This window comes from Aulonocara stuartgranti (assembly GCF_965226115.1).
Source record: "Aulonocara stuartgranti genome assembly, chromosome: 7".
NCBI lineage: Eukaryota > Metazoa > Chordata > Actinopteri > Cichliformes > Cichlidae > Aulonocara > Aulonocara stuartgranti.
This window is the reverse complement of record NC_138945.1, coordinates 62385583-62403716: the sequence shown is the minus strand read 5'-3', so window position 1 is coordinate 62403716 and position 18134 is coordinate 62385583. Positions and strand designations below refer to the sequence as shown.

The 18134-nt window shown below is 39.6% G+C and overlaps 2 protein-coding genes across 5 annotated transcripts; one reads left to right on the top strand and one right to left on the bottom strand.

Annotated features, from left to right (window-relative positions):
- Positions 1 to 25: 25 nt before the first annotated feature.
- LOC309711230 (cocaine esterase-like) lies at positions 26 to 16266 on the top strand (the record flags this gene model as incomplete). 3 transcript variants are annotated; one of them, XM_082541394.1, is made up of 13 exons in its annotated part: positions 26 to 340; positions 11301 to 11493; positions 11570 to 11711; positions 11943 to 12076; positions 13911 to 14064; positions 14149 to 14253; positions 14377 to 14475; positions 14620 to 14763; positions 14864 to 14941; positions 15030 to 15177; positions 15291 to 15440; positions 15528 to 15600; positions 15849 to 16266. In XM_082541394.1, 13 exons carry the CDS (start codon positions 259 to 261, stop codon positions 16033 to 16035), a joined length of 1689 nt encoding a protein of 562 aa, XP_082397520.1. In that variant the 3' UTR covers positions 16036 to 16266. The 3 variants fall into 3 exon arrangements, with proteins under 3 accessions (XP_082397520.1, XP_082397519.1, XP_082397518.1); XM_082541393.1 differs by lacking the exons at positions 26 to 340; positions 11301 to 11493; positions 11570 to 11711 and adding an exon at positions 4940 to 5368 and having other exon boundaries at positions 15849 to 16072; positions 16176 to 16266; XM_082541392.1 differs by lacking the exons at positions 26 to 340; positions 11301 to 11493; positions 11570 to 11711 and adding an exon at positions 4940 to 5368.
- On the bottom strand, positions 2597 to 4730 carry LOC309711235 (uncharacterized protein). Of its 2 annotated transcripts, none has more exons than XR_014277911.1 (4): positions 4620 to 4728; positions 4056 to 4234; positions 3753 to 3834; positions 2597 to 3218 (listed from the first exon to the last, which is right to left on the bottom strand). XR_014277911.1 is itself a non-coding variant. In XM_082541399.1 (4 exons), the coding sequence occupies exons 1-4, from the start codon at positions 4665 to 4667 to the stop codon at positions 3103 to 3105; spliced, it is 387 nt and encodes a 128-aa protein (XP_082397525.1). In that variant the 5' UTR covers positions 4668 to 4730; the 3' UTR covers positions 2597 to 3102. The 2 variants fall into 2 exon arrangements, 1 of the variants encoding a protein (XP_082397525.1); XM_082541399.1 differs by having other exon boundaries at positions 4056 to 4196; positions 4620 to 4730.
- Positions 16267 to 18134: the final 1868 nt, after the last annotated feature.

The following is an 18134-nucleotide window of genomic DNA, read 5'->3' as shown; positions in this document are numbered from 1 at the left end:
GTAGGCGGGACATCCGAAGCAGAAAGTGTTCTGGAAGTGAGTCCTGAAGTGAATCTAAAGCTTAGACTGTAGATTGGACTTTAGTCCCGTTATGGTTTGGCGTCAAACTGAATGACGTCATATCTTGCTGGAGACACTACCCTTTCCTCTTTGTCAAAGAGAAAAGAAGAAACCTTCATATGAGGACGCACTTCCTCTGTCTCTTTGTTCTGCGCTTCTTGAAAAATCCGCGGAGTTTCGCAATCCACAGAGCTGACCATGGAGTTGCATGCAAAGCACAATTTCTTCTTCTTGGTATCCGCTTCATTCCTCTGTGCTGTTGTTGTTGCAGATCTTCAGGGTAAGTAGGATAAAACAGTTCTTAGCAAAATGGTCTTTGTGACATCTCCTAATTTCTGTGTAATGCGTGTGTTCCTTAAACCTACATGTAGTACATGTTTTTCTTTTCCTTTTTTTGCACGAGTTGCTTTTTGAAAAACTAGTGTTTAAATCTGACAATATTAATCAATCAGTAATCAACGGTATTATGGCAGCAATAGTCATTTTAAAAGCTGATAATTAAACATCAACTTTTGTGTTCTAAGTCCAGGTGACATTTTACCTGCAAAGGCTATTCACTCTGTTCAAAGGTGAACGATAGCAAAGAATCTATGGAACTCCAAAGTGTTCAAAATTAAATAAATAAATAGGTCAAGATGAAATAAATAACTATGTGAATAAATAAGACACAGATATGTAATGTGAGAATGATATTGTGAAATAATGGAACACATTTTGAAAAAAATGCTCATTATTGTGAAATATATTGCATTCTGCTATATAAATTTACTTATTATTGTGAAATATTATTTCATGGTCATTATTTTTCACAATAACAGATTATTCCTGAGGCATTTTATTTATTTCCAGCCGTTTTTAGTCCAAAATGACCTTTTTTCAAAGTCAGTCTTTATTTCAAAATCCCGTTTTTCCCGATGGTCTATTTATTTCATAATGCGACTTTTCAGCAGAATGACTTTGTCTGTCAATCAATGTAAGTGGGCTGGACCTTTGCACCTATTGGCTTATCGTTTACCATCGACTAGTTTTCCCGGATACCGGCTCCGCGGACGGCTACTGCAGCTAGCAACAGCGTGCTAGGTCAAAAGTCACGGAGGATGGCGGACTGGTGTGAACTTCAGCCAGTTCTGCTCATTTAAGCAAATCAGATAGAGAGGGGTCATTTACCTGTAGATACTGTTTTGAGTCGTTTAGATGTTTCTGAAATGCTTGGGATGATAATTGCTCTTCAAGATGTTCGCATCGATGACAGCATTGTCAAAGGTTTAAGATCAATTCAGCACCGTGTTCGTTTGGAATACGCCGAGGAAGAACAGTCTTCAAATGTTGGCCGTCCACGTCTAGAAATCCCGGTGCAGCACTCAGGACTTTAGTGCTGTCCGGGATAACCGTCGGGGTAATTGCCGATACATTTTCTGTGTCTCCGAGCACAATTAGGAGGAAAATGACGGAGGATGGTCTAAGGTAAGTTTATGCTGTAATTGAGCACCTGTGTGATTCTGTACACAGCATTGTTTAGGTGTTGACCTTAATTATGACGTTTGACAATGAATTATTATCGCTTACTTTTTTTTGTTACTGTCTAAACTAAGTGGGGCAGCTACGGCTAAAGCTATCGGCGCCATCTCGGCGTTGAGACAGTGTTAGCTGTTAGTGTGTTAACTCGGAGACTGGGGTCAGTGGAGCCTGTAGGAACCTTTTACACAGAGAGTAGACCCACCAGCTTTCCACAGTCTACTTACTTATCACATCTTGTTAGACAACAGGGTCATTAGTGCTTTAAATAGTACATAGTTGAATGTTTCATTGCTGTTTGCAGTTGATTGTTCTCTGATAACGCATAACAAGGTTGATGTTAAATAGCGAGTTTATTGAAATGGTTTTGTCTATTTCAGCAGCATTATAGATATACTTTCTCTGGTGTCTTCGGTAAAGCTAAAACAAGAATACATTTACATCCTTGGTTCTTTCAGCATTAATTGGAAAACTTTGAGATTTGCTGTGCGCCTCCCAAGCCATTCTCTTTTATCCCACCTGTCAGGTATAGATGGCAATACTTTAAACAAAGTTAAATTTGTTATACCTGAAGAGAACCAATCCTGACCTAGAATGGGTGAATGAATAATTAGTTGGTAGCCAATGCCTAAGCAACTCACATAGGCCCTGGCAGACTCAATAAGTCCATCTAGGAACAGCTGCAGGAAACACCTCTTCAGTTTAGATTTAAAACATGTGCATGCTCTTTCAGGTTGATGAGGATTATGGTGTGGACTGGACAGGACAACATAATCGCTGCCCATCAAATGAGATCACCATTCCTGAGATTCAGCTCCCAGATGCACTGAATGAACAAGACCCTGCTGTGCTACCAATACTTCAAAATCACTTGTAGAAAGACATTATTACATTTAATCAGTTTCTATGTCAGGAGGATTTTTTTTTTTTTTAAATTTCTACAGCTTTGTAGCTAATACTGACTCAAAACAGCATAACCAATTTCATTTTCAACAAAACAGTGAGTGGCTATAAAACAGGATTTGTTTTATACAGCTGTCACTTTAATGATATTCATTTCTTGGTTGGATATACAGTACATGTCAACTCTGAGCAGATTTAATACAATGAACACAGTAGAGTAGTGTAACATCTTAATTCAAATAATTTTTTCTAGAAATTTTTTTTGTATCAGTAGCGAGTATAAACAAAACATATTGTGTAATTTATAATGTACAGTGAACAACTGATTTTGATATCTGAACTCTTCATCAGTTTATATTAAAAAAGCCATAAATGCACACCTGTACTCTGTATTTTTCACTGTCAAGTGTATTAAAAAGAACTAGAACTCACTAGATTGTCCGTTTCTTTGAACACCGAGTACAGTAATGTGATGCAAGAAAGAAGAAATGGTCTAATTTTACCATGTGGTTATGGAATCAATCGTAAACCAGACCAAAACCTGAGTCAGTAGAGTTGAGACACACCTGAATGTCCATTAGAAATGACTCATAGGTACAGTAGTGTGCAGGAAGACGTAGTACTTCAAAACCGGTGGAAGACTTTGGAAGATTGCTGTTGACCACTTCCACAGTCATTTCTCGGCAAGACTTCCCATCCTGTCCAAAACTTGATGAGGGCTTTTTGTTGTGCACAAGATGCTGCAACAGAAGATTGTTTTAAACTATAATGACATCCTATATTCATTATTTTGAATCTTTTATGGAGAAATACCATAAAAGATGACCACTTACATACAGGGCACCAGACATTTTTGCCCCACTCAAATTGCTGTTGTAGCTTTTATAGATATTTTTATGTTAACAAAGCTAAAAGTAGTCTACATACAATTCTAGTGCAACTGATAATGCCACCACTCTTATGTATTGCATGGAGCAAATAACAAAACAAAATTATACTATAGCGTAGAGCTGGGCGATAGAACGATAACGATATGTATTGCGAAATAACTTTTTCTCAATAGAAAAATTAAACTATTGCGATAGACCTCACCGCTCTTGTCCTTTTTATAAAAAAATAAATAAAAATAAATATCGTGATATGAAAAAATCTCATATCGCCCAGCTCTACTATAGTGTACTTTGTTAATGACCCAAGATCACTGGACTGTATGTAATTTACCAAAGTGTAATCAGAGAAAACCAATGGCAAAATACCTATCGCAGCAGACTTACCATTTTCAATGAAGGACCGAAGGTAACCTGCCACTCTGCATTTATCCTCGAGAGCATTCCTCTTCTTCCTCATCTTCATCTTCTGTGGCAGGCCACAGTCATTTTATAGCTTTACTTATCTTGTAGTCTTAAGAGCATCAGCAACATTAGGTGTATTTTTATTAAATGTAACCCAGCTGTTCAACTAACCCACGCATACAAAACAGTATATTGGTGTTTTGTGTCAACAATTAATGTTCATCCTTCATAAATTAACCAAATAGCTTTACTATTCAGATGTTAAAAGATGTGACCTGACCTTACCTCACAACAGGGAGCAGTCTCTGATTCCCTTGGTAAGAAAGGAGGAATGATGTCTGATCTTTCTGTCAGAAGCGGCCATACCATGGTTTCCTTAAGCCCTTTCCTCAGCTGCTTGACTTGACGACTTGTTTGTGTTATGACCTACAACGGTGAGACCAAACCAAAACTGAAGTTGGAGTCTGTAAAGTGACACACACTTTAAATGTTAAATATTTAAAGAACATCCACTGTACTAGTAAAAGCATTTTCAAATTATACCCACTTACAAAATCACTACGTTGAACTAAAATTGCTTTCTTTTCTTTCACATAGATTACTTGTCTTCCATATTAGCACAGAAGATAAGCCACTTTAAAACAGTCATGAATAACTATTACCTACAACAATGTAAATAGTAATACAGACATTAACCCAGAAGACAATTATTTTCTCTTACCTAATTTATAGAATTCTTTGCTATGATAAAAAACAGTATTAAAAAAAATCTGTGACTAAACTGATTAAAAAGCTCATTTTTGCCAGACAGACAGACTAACCAAGCAATAATAACATATCGTTACTTACCCTGAACAGCGTTTCGTGGAGTGGAGCTAGCTGTGATAGCGTTAGCATTTGCTAACGTTAACACTGTGCGGTTGTGATGAGAACTTGGACCAGGGACCACTTCATCTCCAGTACACTGCTGCAATACGCAGACTGAGGTGAAGACGTTCAATCTAAGCGGTTAGCAAGTTCTCTGAGTAACTCAGAAACGGACTTGTTTCCTGCAGCCATGCCCTTCACAAGAATTGATACACCTGTAACGTTATTCGCGCCCAGTGTTTTGCATTTGTCGGTGCCTTAAGTTTATTTTGAGCTGCATACTGCCGCCAGCTGCATAGGAGATGCATTGCACCATTAAACCTAAATCGTTGGGTTGCGGTCACGTGGTTCTGATGACGTGCGGAGGCAGCGCGATTTTTGAGTGGAGGGCGGAAGTAAACATGGAGGACACTGTGGAGAGTCAGGAGAGCAGCTATTGTGCAACTTTAGACCCCGTTTCTCGGGAGAGATATAAACAGATAGTTAAAAAATATATCGGACGTGATCCGTATTCTTTGAAAATGTCCGAATACACCACAGAAGTAAAGGATTTGCCTACTATCGAGGCTGTGGATATCACCAACTACTTGGTCCTCCAGACTTCTTACTACACTAGGCAGCAAATGAAAGCTTTCAAGAGTCTGGAGGCGTACAATTTTTTTGTCAGCGGGTGGGTCCACAACCTTGGAACAAAACGTCTCCGTGATGGATACAGTTTGGTGTTTGCAAGGGTGAGTGTTTGTTCTTATATTGCTTTATCTTAAACACGCTAACAGTTAGCGGTAGCGGCTTTAACGTCAACAAACATGCCATATCCTTAGGACTTCGTTAGAGTGACAGTTGTTTGTTTCAAGGTAAACCATTCTCAGAGGTCTAACGAGACACCTCTGAAGACTTGGGTAATTGCAAAGGAGGATGGAGAAGTGATTGCAGCTCATTGCAATTGTATGGCAGGGTTAGTAGCCTAATTAAGTAGGCTCAAATCCGGGCTCTCAGCCGTCTGTTGCATATCCAAAATCGCCTCTGCACATCGATGCTGTTCTGCCTTAAGCTTCATTCTTTTCTCTCGTTTGAGAACTGATTCCGATCTGGGTTTTCGTTCGTAGCCGAGATTGACCGTCGGAGCCCAGTCCTCCGACTCTTCGTCATCCAAAGCACTTGGGCAGCCTATAGTCCCAATCAAGTCAATATTAGACTACTAACTTAAAAGCACTAAGTAAACGAGAATTTAACGACAACCTAATGCTAATAAGTTCGTTTGCAAACATAACATTACCTCTGACGAAGTGGTCGCTGCAGACACGGGCATTGGCAGACTCTGCTCCTCCCGACTGTAAACGTAAATTTAAAATCCATTTTTTCCTACGTTTTTCGGTTAGAATTTTCCATTTTTCTCCTCTTCGTTGGGCTATTTTTGGTACCCTAAAATACCGTTTATCAGTTTCTCGGGTCGACCTACTGGAGCATCCGTAAACACAACAGGACATAGGCATTTTGCGTACTGTCTGTCTGTGATTTTGCGCTTATCTTTTTCACTTCCGACCGCCAGTCAAATTTCGCGCTTTACGTCGACGTCACGTCTACGTCAAATGAAACCTAGCTATTCATGTGCTATTACTTATGTCTGAGTAAAGGAGCAACCAATCACACAACTGGCTCCGCCCTGTCTTTCTTGATTGACAGACAAAGTCATTCTGCTGAAAAGTCGCATTATGAAATAAATAGACCATCGGGAAAAACGGGATTTTGAAATAAAGACTGACTTTGAAAAAAGGTCATTTTGGACTAAAAACGGCTGGAAATAAATAAAATGCCTCAGGAATAATCTCTGTTATTGTGAAAAATAATGACCATGAAATAATATTTCACAATAATAAGAAAATTTATATAGCAGAATGTAATATGTTTCACAATAATGAGCATTGTTTTCAAAATGTGTTCCATTATTTCACAATATCATTCTCACATTACATATCTGTGTCTTATTTATTCACATAGTTATTTATTTCATCTTGACCTATTTATTTATTTAATTTTGAACACTTTGGAGTTCCATAATAACCAAGCATGTGAGACGACGGTTTTAAAAGACTGGACCGTGCATTATTGTTATTATTTTCATTTTGCAAAAAAGGCTGTTTTTAAAAAAAATCTTTCTGCTGACTTCATGCTGATAAGGAATAAATTGAGTATTGCAGCGACGGTGAATAAACAGAAACAGATTTCATGGTCAACTCTGCTTCTTTTTCAGGATCACAATACACAACAAAGGAAGTTTATGGCAAAAAAAAAAAAAATACAGAGCCATGTGAGCCAGTAGCTTTTTAAAAAAAAAATAAAAATAAAAAAAATGATGAAGTATCACAGCCCTGCGACAGACTGGCGACCTGTCCAGGGTGTACCCTGCCTCTCGCCCTATGACAGCTGGGATAGGCTCCAGCACCCCCCGCGACCCTGAAAAGGATAAGCGGAAGCGAATGGATGGATGGATGGGTGCATGAAGTATCACACTTGGTCAGATTATTTAAACCACTTATACCAACAAACAAAATAATCATAATAAAAATGCTCGTGTAGTGTAAATGGCAATGTACACCTGTGCAGTGTTGGGGAGTAACGGAATACATGTACCGCCGTTACGTATTTAGAATACAAAATATGAGTAACTGTATTCCGTTACAGTTACCGTTTAAAAAGGTGGTATTCAGAATACAGTTACTTTGTTGAAATAAATGATTACACTGCGGTACTTTCCTGTTTCATTTTGTCGCGGGTCAGGACTGTTTGGGTTTTGTTTGACAGCTACGTTCTTTCGTTCCAGGCGGCAGCGTTACGGTTGCCATGGTTACAGGGTGACGCTCTCTCTCTCTCTGCGACTGTGTGTTTCCTGGGTGAGAGAGCGCCTTTTCGTTGTTGTGCTAAGCTAACAGGCAGAATGCTACAAGCATAGCTCTAAAGAATGTAGCATCATGGGCAGTATAGTCCGTGTTGCAGGGAGAATGCACTGCCATACACGTTATGTGTCTGTGAGCGCGAGGAGGGAGAAAAAGGCGAGTGGAAAGGTACGAGTTGCCGTCGAGGAAAAACGGGAGCTGGAAGCATGTAAATATAATAATAACCACTGCAGCCAAGAAGAGTGCCTGACGAGCCCAGTTGTAAGTAAGCTATTAAGACTCGACTGTACACCGTGTTCGTGTTTTCCTCCGAAAACAATAAGTTCCGTTGGAGCAGTCTTTCAACGCCTCTCTCTGTCTCTCGCAAGAAAAATTGACCCACACAACAAAGTAAAGCTATTTTTCGGCTATGAGCCGACAGGGACCCCGCCGTATTAGTCAGAGGTCCCTTTACTACAGTTCGGAGTCGCGGACCTTCAGTAATAGTAATAAATCACACAGCAATAGTACATTCACGTTGTTGTAAAAAGCACGATAATATATTAAGTAATCCAAAGTATTCAGAATACGTTACTCTCATTGAGTAACGTAACGGAATAAGTTACAGAATACATTTTGGGGCATGTATTCTGTAACGGAATACATTTTAAAAGTAACCTTCCCAACACTGCACCTGTGTGGCAGGATGTTGGACCTAAACAAGGCACTCAAACACGGGATGTTAACCGAAAACGGCAGCTTTATTCCTGGAAATATATGGGCTCAAATTGTGGTCATAAATATTTTGTACTTGTAAATGAAATGCGTAGTTGTGAACTGAGTTTTGTAACCTTGTAAACAAAAATATCTGAAATTTTTATGTTTGTGCATCTATAGATTAGAATTTGTGTGTGTGTAAAAGAAGATTTACACAAGTTACATTTTTTTTGGTTAAGGTCTGGTTACAGATACAAAGCAAAAAACTCTGAGCTCATGTACCGTGCTTGTGTGTGACTTTCAAATTAGAAGTACGAATTTTGACCCAACTTTTTCTTCCTTTCAGCTGATTGGTCAATGTTGTGTCAATCACAAACTTAACAATCCAATCAGAGAACAGATGGGTTTGGCTGTGGAGGGGTGCTTTACTGACCTCCAGGTCTTCGCACCACGAAGGAAAACATGCTATGCGTGTCTGAGTTTGGTGAATTTTTTGTCACAGGTCTTCATGCTAATACGGGGAGCTTCAGAGCCTTTTCAAATTTTCAAATACCCAGTGGACCTTGGGGGGGGGGGAGTAGTGTTGTGGAAATGACACACTCTTCACTAGTTGGGATAGTTACAAAGCTTTCTTTTTTATGAATGAGCGATTCATGTTTTTATTGAACATTTGAAGATAATACAACACAAACTCTTGTAGAGGTTATAATGTCAGAGAGAGACATGTTTTGAAAAGACAAGCAGGTTCTAGTGATGGGATTTCCGGCTCTTTTTAGAGAACCGGCTCTTTCGGCTCGGCTCACTAAAAAGAGCCGGGTCTTTCGACTCCCAACCGGATCTTCAGATTGTTTTGTTGCTTAAATTAATTTGTTATTAACAACAATATAAAATTATGCACAGAATGAATTACTAATGTAAAAAAAAAACGCGGTTTTATTTATATATGTTTATAAATAAATATATACGGTGGCCCCTAGAGACAAAGCACGTACAAACTCCAAAATGCATTTCTAGCGTTAACTGAACTTCCAAAACAGAGCTACCTAGATCACTAAAATTACACAATTGAAAGCATATGTGTATTGTTTGTGTATTTATACACAGGCACTCATATATATTCAAATAATTGAAAAGTAAATTTCATTTACCTGTTACTACCACACACCAAATCCGGTCGTCGGTACTTCCTGACTTGTGTAGCCAGTAGGTAACAAAAGCTCAACACTGCGCCTAGCATCCTGGAGCACTTCTGTTGTGTTTGTATGTGCTTCGGAGATTGTACGTGCTATGGAGTTTTTACGTGTTATGGAGTTTTTACGTGCTTCGGGGTTTGTACATGTACACCACCACCATCAACTTTGCTAAATTACTAATGAAAAACATCGACCAGGCTGCAATTGAGCAGCAATGTCCATCCAACTCTTTTCACAGTTGTTGTGGTCGTGATAATTTTGTGAGGCCATATTGAAATGCTCAGATGAGCTTGCCAAAGTTTTTCAAGTTGTGCCTCTATCGCCCGTGTCCAGATCACACGCTGCACTGTCGTGCTACTACGTCTTTCCACTTTCGTTTCTGTTTGTGCGTGTGCAGTGTGAGAGGCTGCGTTGACACCCTCACGAGGGGCGACAGGATTTCGAACAGGTTTGATTTTCTTGTGACCATTGATGATCGGGACCTGGTTGTGAGGTGTTAGTCGCTTCTCGTTACCAAATGTATACTACACAACACACGATTAAGGCGAAATTCAGGCCCATCCCCAAAACGGTCGCACGACTGAAAAACGGCTCAAAATGGGCCAGAAATTGTACAGTGTGTGCCCAGCTTTAGTTAGCCATGAGTGCCTCCGTTGTGAAAGGGTCTTTATTCTGCTCAGTGTGACTCACAGCAATGGTCCCTGGTCAGCCCTGACTTTGTGTTAAAGTCATACTAAAGTAAAATATCTGGTGCTATACCAGATATTTCTGGTATAGCACAAAATTATCCTTTCAACAGTTATTGAAAGTTAAGAGACCTAGCTTGTATGAACCTTATGGGATATTCATATAGAGATCCTCCAGCTTCAAACTGTATTACCCTTCCAGGACCTGAAGCTCAGTAAAGCACCCCTTCAAACACAATCTGTTCTCTGATTGGAATGTTAAATTTGTGATTGACATGACATTGACCAATCAGCTGAAAGAAAGAAAAATAAAGTCAAAATTCAAACTAGTAAGTTGAAACTCACACAGCCAAAGAACTTGAGCACAGAGTTCTACACATAGCTTATGGCTTTGTATCTGTAACCAGACCTTAACATAAAAAATTTGTAACTTGTGTAAATCTTTTTTACATACACACAAATTCTCATGTATAGATGCAAAAACATAAAAATTTCAGATATTTTTGTTTACAAGGTTACAAAACTCAGTTCACAACTATGCATCTGATTTAAAAATACAAAATATTTATGACCACAATTTGAGCCCTTAGGAAATAATTCTACAGGTTTACAGAAAAGCCAATTGAAAACAAGGAACAAGAAATAAGAAAACTAGGAATTTCCTAGGCGCACTGAGGTAACAAAAAGCAAAGAGGGTGTACAACGCGACAACGGACAGAGGAAAACACAGGGTTAAAATACACAAGGGAGTAACGAGTGAATGGGAAACAGGAGGGACACACATCTGGAACTAATCAGATATAATGAGACAAAGGGCAAGCAAAGCTCAAAACAATGAGACTATTAAAGTAAAACAGGAAACACAAGACAGGCAAGAAGACACAGACTTGACAAGGTGGCACAGCTGACTGGGAAGAGACAGGGAACATGGGACACGGGAACAGAAACTAAACACAGGTTAAGATGAAAACTGATGGAGGGAGAACTAAAATTACTGAGAGCTTGAGAAAAAGGATAACCAAAACCAAGAACAATAATAAACAAGTAATGTTAAACCAAAAAAAACCAAACACTGCCATGACAGTAAATGTGCATTATAACAGGCATGTCTCTGTAGCTGTAGCTCGATCAACAATTCTTTTTAAATATAAAGTTTTAGGTTAAGATTTTCAGTCATTTCTAATATCCTGACAGCACCTGTAGTCCACACGGGGCTCGGGAGCCTGAAAGGTGAGTATGTGAGTGTGAAAGGGAAGGAGACTGGCGTCCATGCCTACCTGGGTGTCCCATTTGCCAAGCCACCCCTTGGCCCTTCCTTGAGACTGGCTCCACCTCAGCCTGCAGAAGAATGGGAAGGAGTAAGAGATGCCACTAAACAGCCACCAATGTAAGAAATGTGAACTTCAACATACTTGGAGGAATTATTGGCTTTATTTGTAAAATTAGCATTGTCTCTCTTTAAGGTGCATTCAGTCTAAAGAAGCTGTTTTGGATCTGGTTGATAAACTCGGTGGACTGCTGGCAGAAATACCAGACATCTCTGAAGACTGTCTTTACCTCAACATTTACACTCCTGCAAAAAGAGCTAATAATGCCAAGCTCCCAGTAAGAATCTTTTGCTGTAGGTTTTGAGGGATGCCAAAACACAATCTCAGTAAAGACACCCATCTTTAGAACTCAATTGCACATTTTATCATCTAAAATGTAAACTTAAGTTTACATTACAGTTTTCTCTGTTTAAAGTTTAAATTCTTAAAGATTAGTTTTTGTAGCTTGACTGAGACTCCAAAAGATCCTCTTATCTTTGATGGAATGCTCTTTTATTGTTCTGTCCAGGTCATGGTCTGGATTCATGGTGGGGGCTTTACGCTGGGATCAGCTTCAACATATGATGGCTCTGCCTTGGCTGCTTACCAGGACGTGGTTGTGGTTCTGATCCAGTATCGCTTGGGACTTCTGGGTTTTCTCAGGTAAATAAACTCCATCCATCCATAATCTCTCCAACAGGTCTGCCCCGTGGCCTCCTTCCAGTGGAACACTGGGAGCCCAGAACTCCTCACCAAGGAGGCATCCAGGAGGCATCTAGTAGATGCCTAAACCACCTTAACTGGCTCCTTTTGATCTGGAAGAAGAGTGCTCTGAGCCCCTCCTGAATGTCCAAACTCCTCACCCCATCTCTAAGAGAGAGGCCAGTCACCCTTGGGAGAAAGCTCATTGTCACAGCACCAATCTGTCCATAAAAATTATGAACAGAATCTGTGATAAAGGGCAACCCTGGTGGAGTCCAGCACCCCCGAGGAACAATTACGATTTATTGTCAGCAATGCAAACCAAGCTCTTGCAACAGTTGTATAAGGACAGAATGAACCATGACAATGGGCCTCACACCCCCATACTACTGAAGCATCTCACAGAAGAATACTCTGAAGGACTTAACTGAAGGCCTTCTCCAAGTCAACACAACACATGTAGGCTGCTTGGGCAAACTGCGATAGACCCTCAAATATCCTCGAGAGAACAAAGAGCTGTGTTCCGCACCCGGGAGGAGCGGGAGGAAAAGCACATTGTTCCTCCAGTACTAGCAGTTCGACTAATTGACAAACTCTCTATTCCAGAACCCTGGCATAAAATTTCCTGTGGAGGATGAGGAGTGTGATCCCCATATAATTGGAACAGACTGTCTTATCCCCCCTTCTGGAAGATGGGAAGCACAACCCAGGTCTGCCAGTCTAGTGGTATGGCCCCTGATCTCCCCGCAACATTGTAGAGACGTGTCAACCAAGACAGTCCTACAATATCCATTGCCTTACAGAACTCAAGGCGAACCTCATCCACTCCAGGGGCCCTGCCACCAAGGAGTTGTTTAACTGCTTCAGTGAACTCTCCCCTGGTTAAGCATTAGGTGCCCCACTTGTCGCCAGACTCTGCTCCTGCTACAGGAGACATGTCAGTGAGAGAAAGGAGGTCCTGTTTCCTTTTGCCGCCTGACAATATCCTCAGTTGAAATCAGCAGCACTCCACCAGCACTTTACACAATGTCGGTAAAGCACCCCTTTCCCCTCCTGAGCTGCCTGATAGTGTTCCAGAATTGCTCCAATAAGATCTGAGTCTTTTTTCATGGCCTTATTAAATTCCTCTCACACAAGTTTTTACTAGACTCTCCAGAAGACTGGTTCTAGAGCCAAAGACACACCTTCAGGTGAGCCTGACTATATCTAGGCAGTACCTCTCAACCTCCCACACTAACTGAAACTTCTTCTCCGCCAGAAAGGTGACATTCCATGTCTCCATCACCAGCTTTAGTAGTGGGCATCAGTCTCCCAGGGTCTCCATCCTTGATCGCCACTGGCACACACTGTACCCAACCCCTACGGTGCCTCCCATCTCCCTTGTTCAAGCATTGGGGCCATAGTAACCCTTTCCCAGGCCTGGTAAATTGTTCCCTCGATGTTGGACCCATGGAAATATAAATGAACTCAAGTTATGAAAGTAGAACATACTGTGGTTTTGTTTTTCTGTGTTTTTATCTGATTTTATAAGACAAAAAATTGAAAGTTTGCTTTATTTATCACAAGGTATAAACATAGCTTGGTAAATTTTTCACTGCCTTACCGTGTCACTCAGCTTCAGCAAATATGTGGAAGTGGCATATGCAGCTACTGCCCAACTGGACAAACAGAATGCAAAAGTGGTTTTCAGAATCCTCTACTAGCTGCTGTCAATAACACATGAACAGAAGTGTCTTGTAAAAAGATGTTTCAATCAGGGAAAATACATTATAAAAATAACATTTTGTTCTATCAGCACTGGAGATGAGCACATTTCAGGGAACTTTGGCCTGCTGGACCAGGTTGAAGCTCTCAAGTGGATCCAGCAGCACATTCACAACTTTGGAGGAGACCCAGGATTAGTTACCATATTTGGAGAGTCTGCTGGTGGAGTGAGCGTGTCTCTTCTGGTAATCTACAGTCAAAGGAACTTTAAAAAAACCTTTTCACTCTAGAACAAAAATTAATATGTGATGTGTTACTTGAATCACCAGCTCCTGTCACCACTGTCTGATGGGCTGTTTCACCGTGCTATTGCTGAGAGCGGCACAGCTGCAATGAATGTACTTGTGGCAAATGATCCTCTACCAATGGCGCAGGTTAATTATCCATATTCTTCCTTTTTGGAGGGTTAAAAACATTTTTGTTGCAGAATAATGAGAATATTAAAATGGATTTGTTTTGACAAATATTTGACATTCATATTATACATTTCACCTCAGGCAATTGCAAACGCATCTGGCTGCAGTCTCGAAAGCACAAAGAAGATCAGTGACTGCATGAGAAACCTTGATATTGATACTATAGTGGGTTTTACACAGGTGAGGTAATGGGTGCAAATATGATAGAGCATGCTGAATATGATTATTATGTCTTCTACAATATTTCTTTGAAGCCTTTGATTTCTCCCTCAGCTCTGTTCATGCTATCACATCTTTTACTTTTGTATATTTAATTCTCTCAAGGATCCAAATTTGAGATTTCAAGTAAATGTTGATGGACATTTCCTGACTAAACCTGTGGATGAGCTGTTTCGTAAACATGAACTCCATGCTGTTCCATTCATGACTGGTGTCAATAATGATGAAGGTGGATGGATGCTTGCATCAGTAAGTGTTGCAGAAACTTCTGAATAAAGATCTCAATATAATTTTAAAATTGCAAAACAACAGCAAAGATAAAAAGTAATTTGGCTTGGTATTTCCTTAGTTTTTTGCTCCCCAAAACTGGACAGAAGGACTAGATCGGGAATTTGTTTTGAACATGGTTTCCTTCTTCTACCCCGACGTAAGGCAGACACTACTTGATGTTACAATATTACTGTCCCCTGACCTGCTCGAGCTTCTTTGATTGATGTGCTGCTTATTTCTTTAAGCCTAAAGCAGCATTTATCAGCGATGTGATAGCTGATGAATATATCGGAAATGGTGACGACCGTGTGAAAAACAGAGATGGGTACACTGAGATGCTTGGAGATTTGTTTTTCACCATTCCAGCGATTAAAGCTGCTAATGCTCACAGAGGTAATTTAATTTGTTTAATGAAAGATTATACAAATCTGCCTAAAACCCAACACTTGATGTTTACTTTTACATACATTCATTAACAAATATCACACACATTCATCAAATTCCAGATGCAGGCGCTCCTGTATACCTGTATGAGTACCAACATCCTCCCAAATTCCTGCAGCAGAAAAGGCCGAGCTTTGTCAGGACTGACCACGGAGATGAAATTTTTACAGTTTTGGGATTTTGCTTCACAACTTCCCATGTTAGGTTACCCGGTAAGATAACATAGAAATCTGCCTTAGTGCTAGATCTGTTTTGTTTTCCAAGTGTGAAAAATATGTTTTGCAACATGATCGTTTTAGATCCGTGCCCTGAGGATGAGGAACAGTTGAGCAAGATCATGATGAGCTACTGGGGGAACTTTGCTCGCACAGGGTAGGAATTTCCAACTGTTGTAAATTTCACACTTCACACTTTTAATAACTGAATGGTAAATGGTAAATGTCCTGTATTTATATAGCGCTTTACTAGTCCCCAAGGACCCCAAAGCGCTTTACACATCCAGTCATCCACCCATTCAGACACACATTCACACACTGGTGATGGCAAGCTACATTGTAGCCACAGCCACCCTGGGGCGTACTGACAGAGGCGAACTTAATAACAAATGTATATGTGTTTAGATCTCCTGATGGGCAAAACCTTGTCCACTGGCCAAAGTATGGAGCAGAAGAAAAGTACCTGGCGATTGGTTTAAAAAAGCAGGTAACTGCTCAGCACCTGAAGAAGGAGCGCTTTGTCTTCCTGACTCAGACCGTCCCAGAGAAGATCAAACAGCATGAGGAAAATGCAGAACGCAGCGAGCTGTAGAAAACTCACATCTGGTCTCTGCTCCATCAATTTTAAAGTAATTACACTAAACCATAATTCCCTTATCTAAAGGTCTTGTGAAGATTATCCATATTCTAATATTAAATTAATATTTTGTTTTTTTCTTATGTTTCTTTTAGTTGAATCCAGGGTATCAGGATATTTTAAATCAAGCGCTGTAAACATAGGTTTTGTAAAACATTTATAAAATAAAAAGATTTGATTAACCAATTTTGCAGCATTTTGTTTGTCTGTGACCTGTGCTAGTATTAACTGCAAACTTAGCACTCCATTCCCTAGAATATACTTTCAGATGCAACATGCCTTTTTTTCATGTTTTAATTCTAACATTTCATGTTGTGTACATTCAACCTTCCGAAGTCCTCTTAAGCAACTGTGTCAACACCTCTGTATCTGTGTGGGTCATGAGAAATGCAATGCAAACAAAAACAACTGCACTTGTATTAATTACTGTATCATAGTTCAAGAGCCTGTGCACAACATGTGCTCAAATCAGTAAACTTTTAACCAAATTCACATTTTGAGCTTTTCAGACAGGCCAACGAAAAAAAAGGATTGCAAGAAAAAGTTGTGAATTTGTGAATTACGATAGTGGCAAAGTACGCAGGACATCCGAAGCAGAAAGTGTTCTGGAGTGAGACCTGGAGTGAACCTAAAGTTTAGACTCTAGAATGGACTTTAGTCCTGTGATGGTTTGGCTGAATAACGTCATATCTGCTGCAGAAACTACCCTTTCCTCTTTGTGAAAGAGAAAAGGAGAAAACTTCATAAGCGGACATACTTCCTCTTCTTGGCTCTGCGCTCAATTATTGGGAAATCTGCAGAGTTTCGCAATCCACAGAGCCAACCATGAAGCTGCATGCAAAGCAGTCTTTCTTCTTCTTAATATCATTTTTATTCATCTATGTTGTTGCAGATCTTCAGGGTAAGTAGGATAAAACAGTTCTTAGCAAAACGGTCTTTGTGACATCACCTAATTTCTGTGTAATGCGTGTGTTCCTTAAACTTACATGTAGTACATGTTTTTCTTTTCCTTTTTTTGCACAAGTCACTTTTTGTAAAACCGGTGTTTAAATCTGACAATATTAATCAATCAGTAATCAACGGTATTATGGCAGTAATAGTCATTTTAAAAGCTGATAATTAAACATCAACTTTTGTGTTCTAAGTCCAGGTGACATTTTACCTGCAAAGGCTATTCACTCTGTTCAAAGGTGAATGATAGCAAAGAACCAAGCATGTGAGACGATTGTAGGTCAAATGTTTTAGAAGGACAGGTTGCAATTAATCAGACTTTGTTTTGTTTAAATTGGACCGTACAATTTTTAATTATTTTTATTTTTATTATTTTTCTTTGGCAAAAAAAGCTGTTTAAAAACAAACAAACAATATTTTTTGCTAACTTTATGCCGATAAGGAGTAAATGGAGTATTGCTGTGATTGTGAATAAACAGAAACAGATTTCTGCAGATTTCAACTCTGCTTCTTTACCAGGGTCACTGTAGACGCAACACACATCAAAGGAAGTCTATGGCAAAACAAAAAACCAGAGCCGTGTGAGCAAGTAGCTTTTTTAAAAAAATAATAAATGATGAAGTATCACACTTGGTCAGATCATTTAAACCACTTAAACAAACAAAAAATAATAGTAATAAAAATGGTCATGTAGTTTAAATGCCAATGTACAGCTGTGTGTCAGGATGTAGGACCTAAACACAGCACTCAAGCACGAGATGTTAACTGAAAACGGCAGCTTTATTGCTGGATATAATTCTATGCTTTTACAGAAAACCAAACTGAAAACAAGGAATCAGAAATAAGAAAATAAAACCAAAAAACTAAGGAACAAGGAAACTAATGGCTTAAAGCAGCAAACAGAGAACTAGGAATTTCCTAGGAGCATTGGTGTAACACACAGCAAAGAGTGTGTACGACGCAAAAACGGACAGAGGAAAAAACAGGGCTAAAATACACAAGGGAGTAATAAGGGAACTGACAACAGGAGGGACACCCAGCTTGAACTAATCAAACATAATGAGACAAAGGGCAAGCAAAATGAAAACACTGAACACCAGACA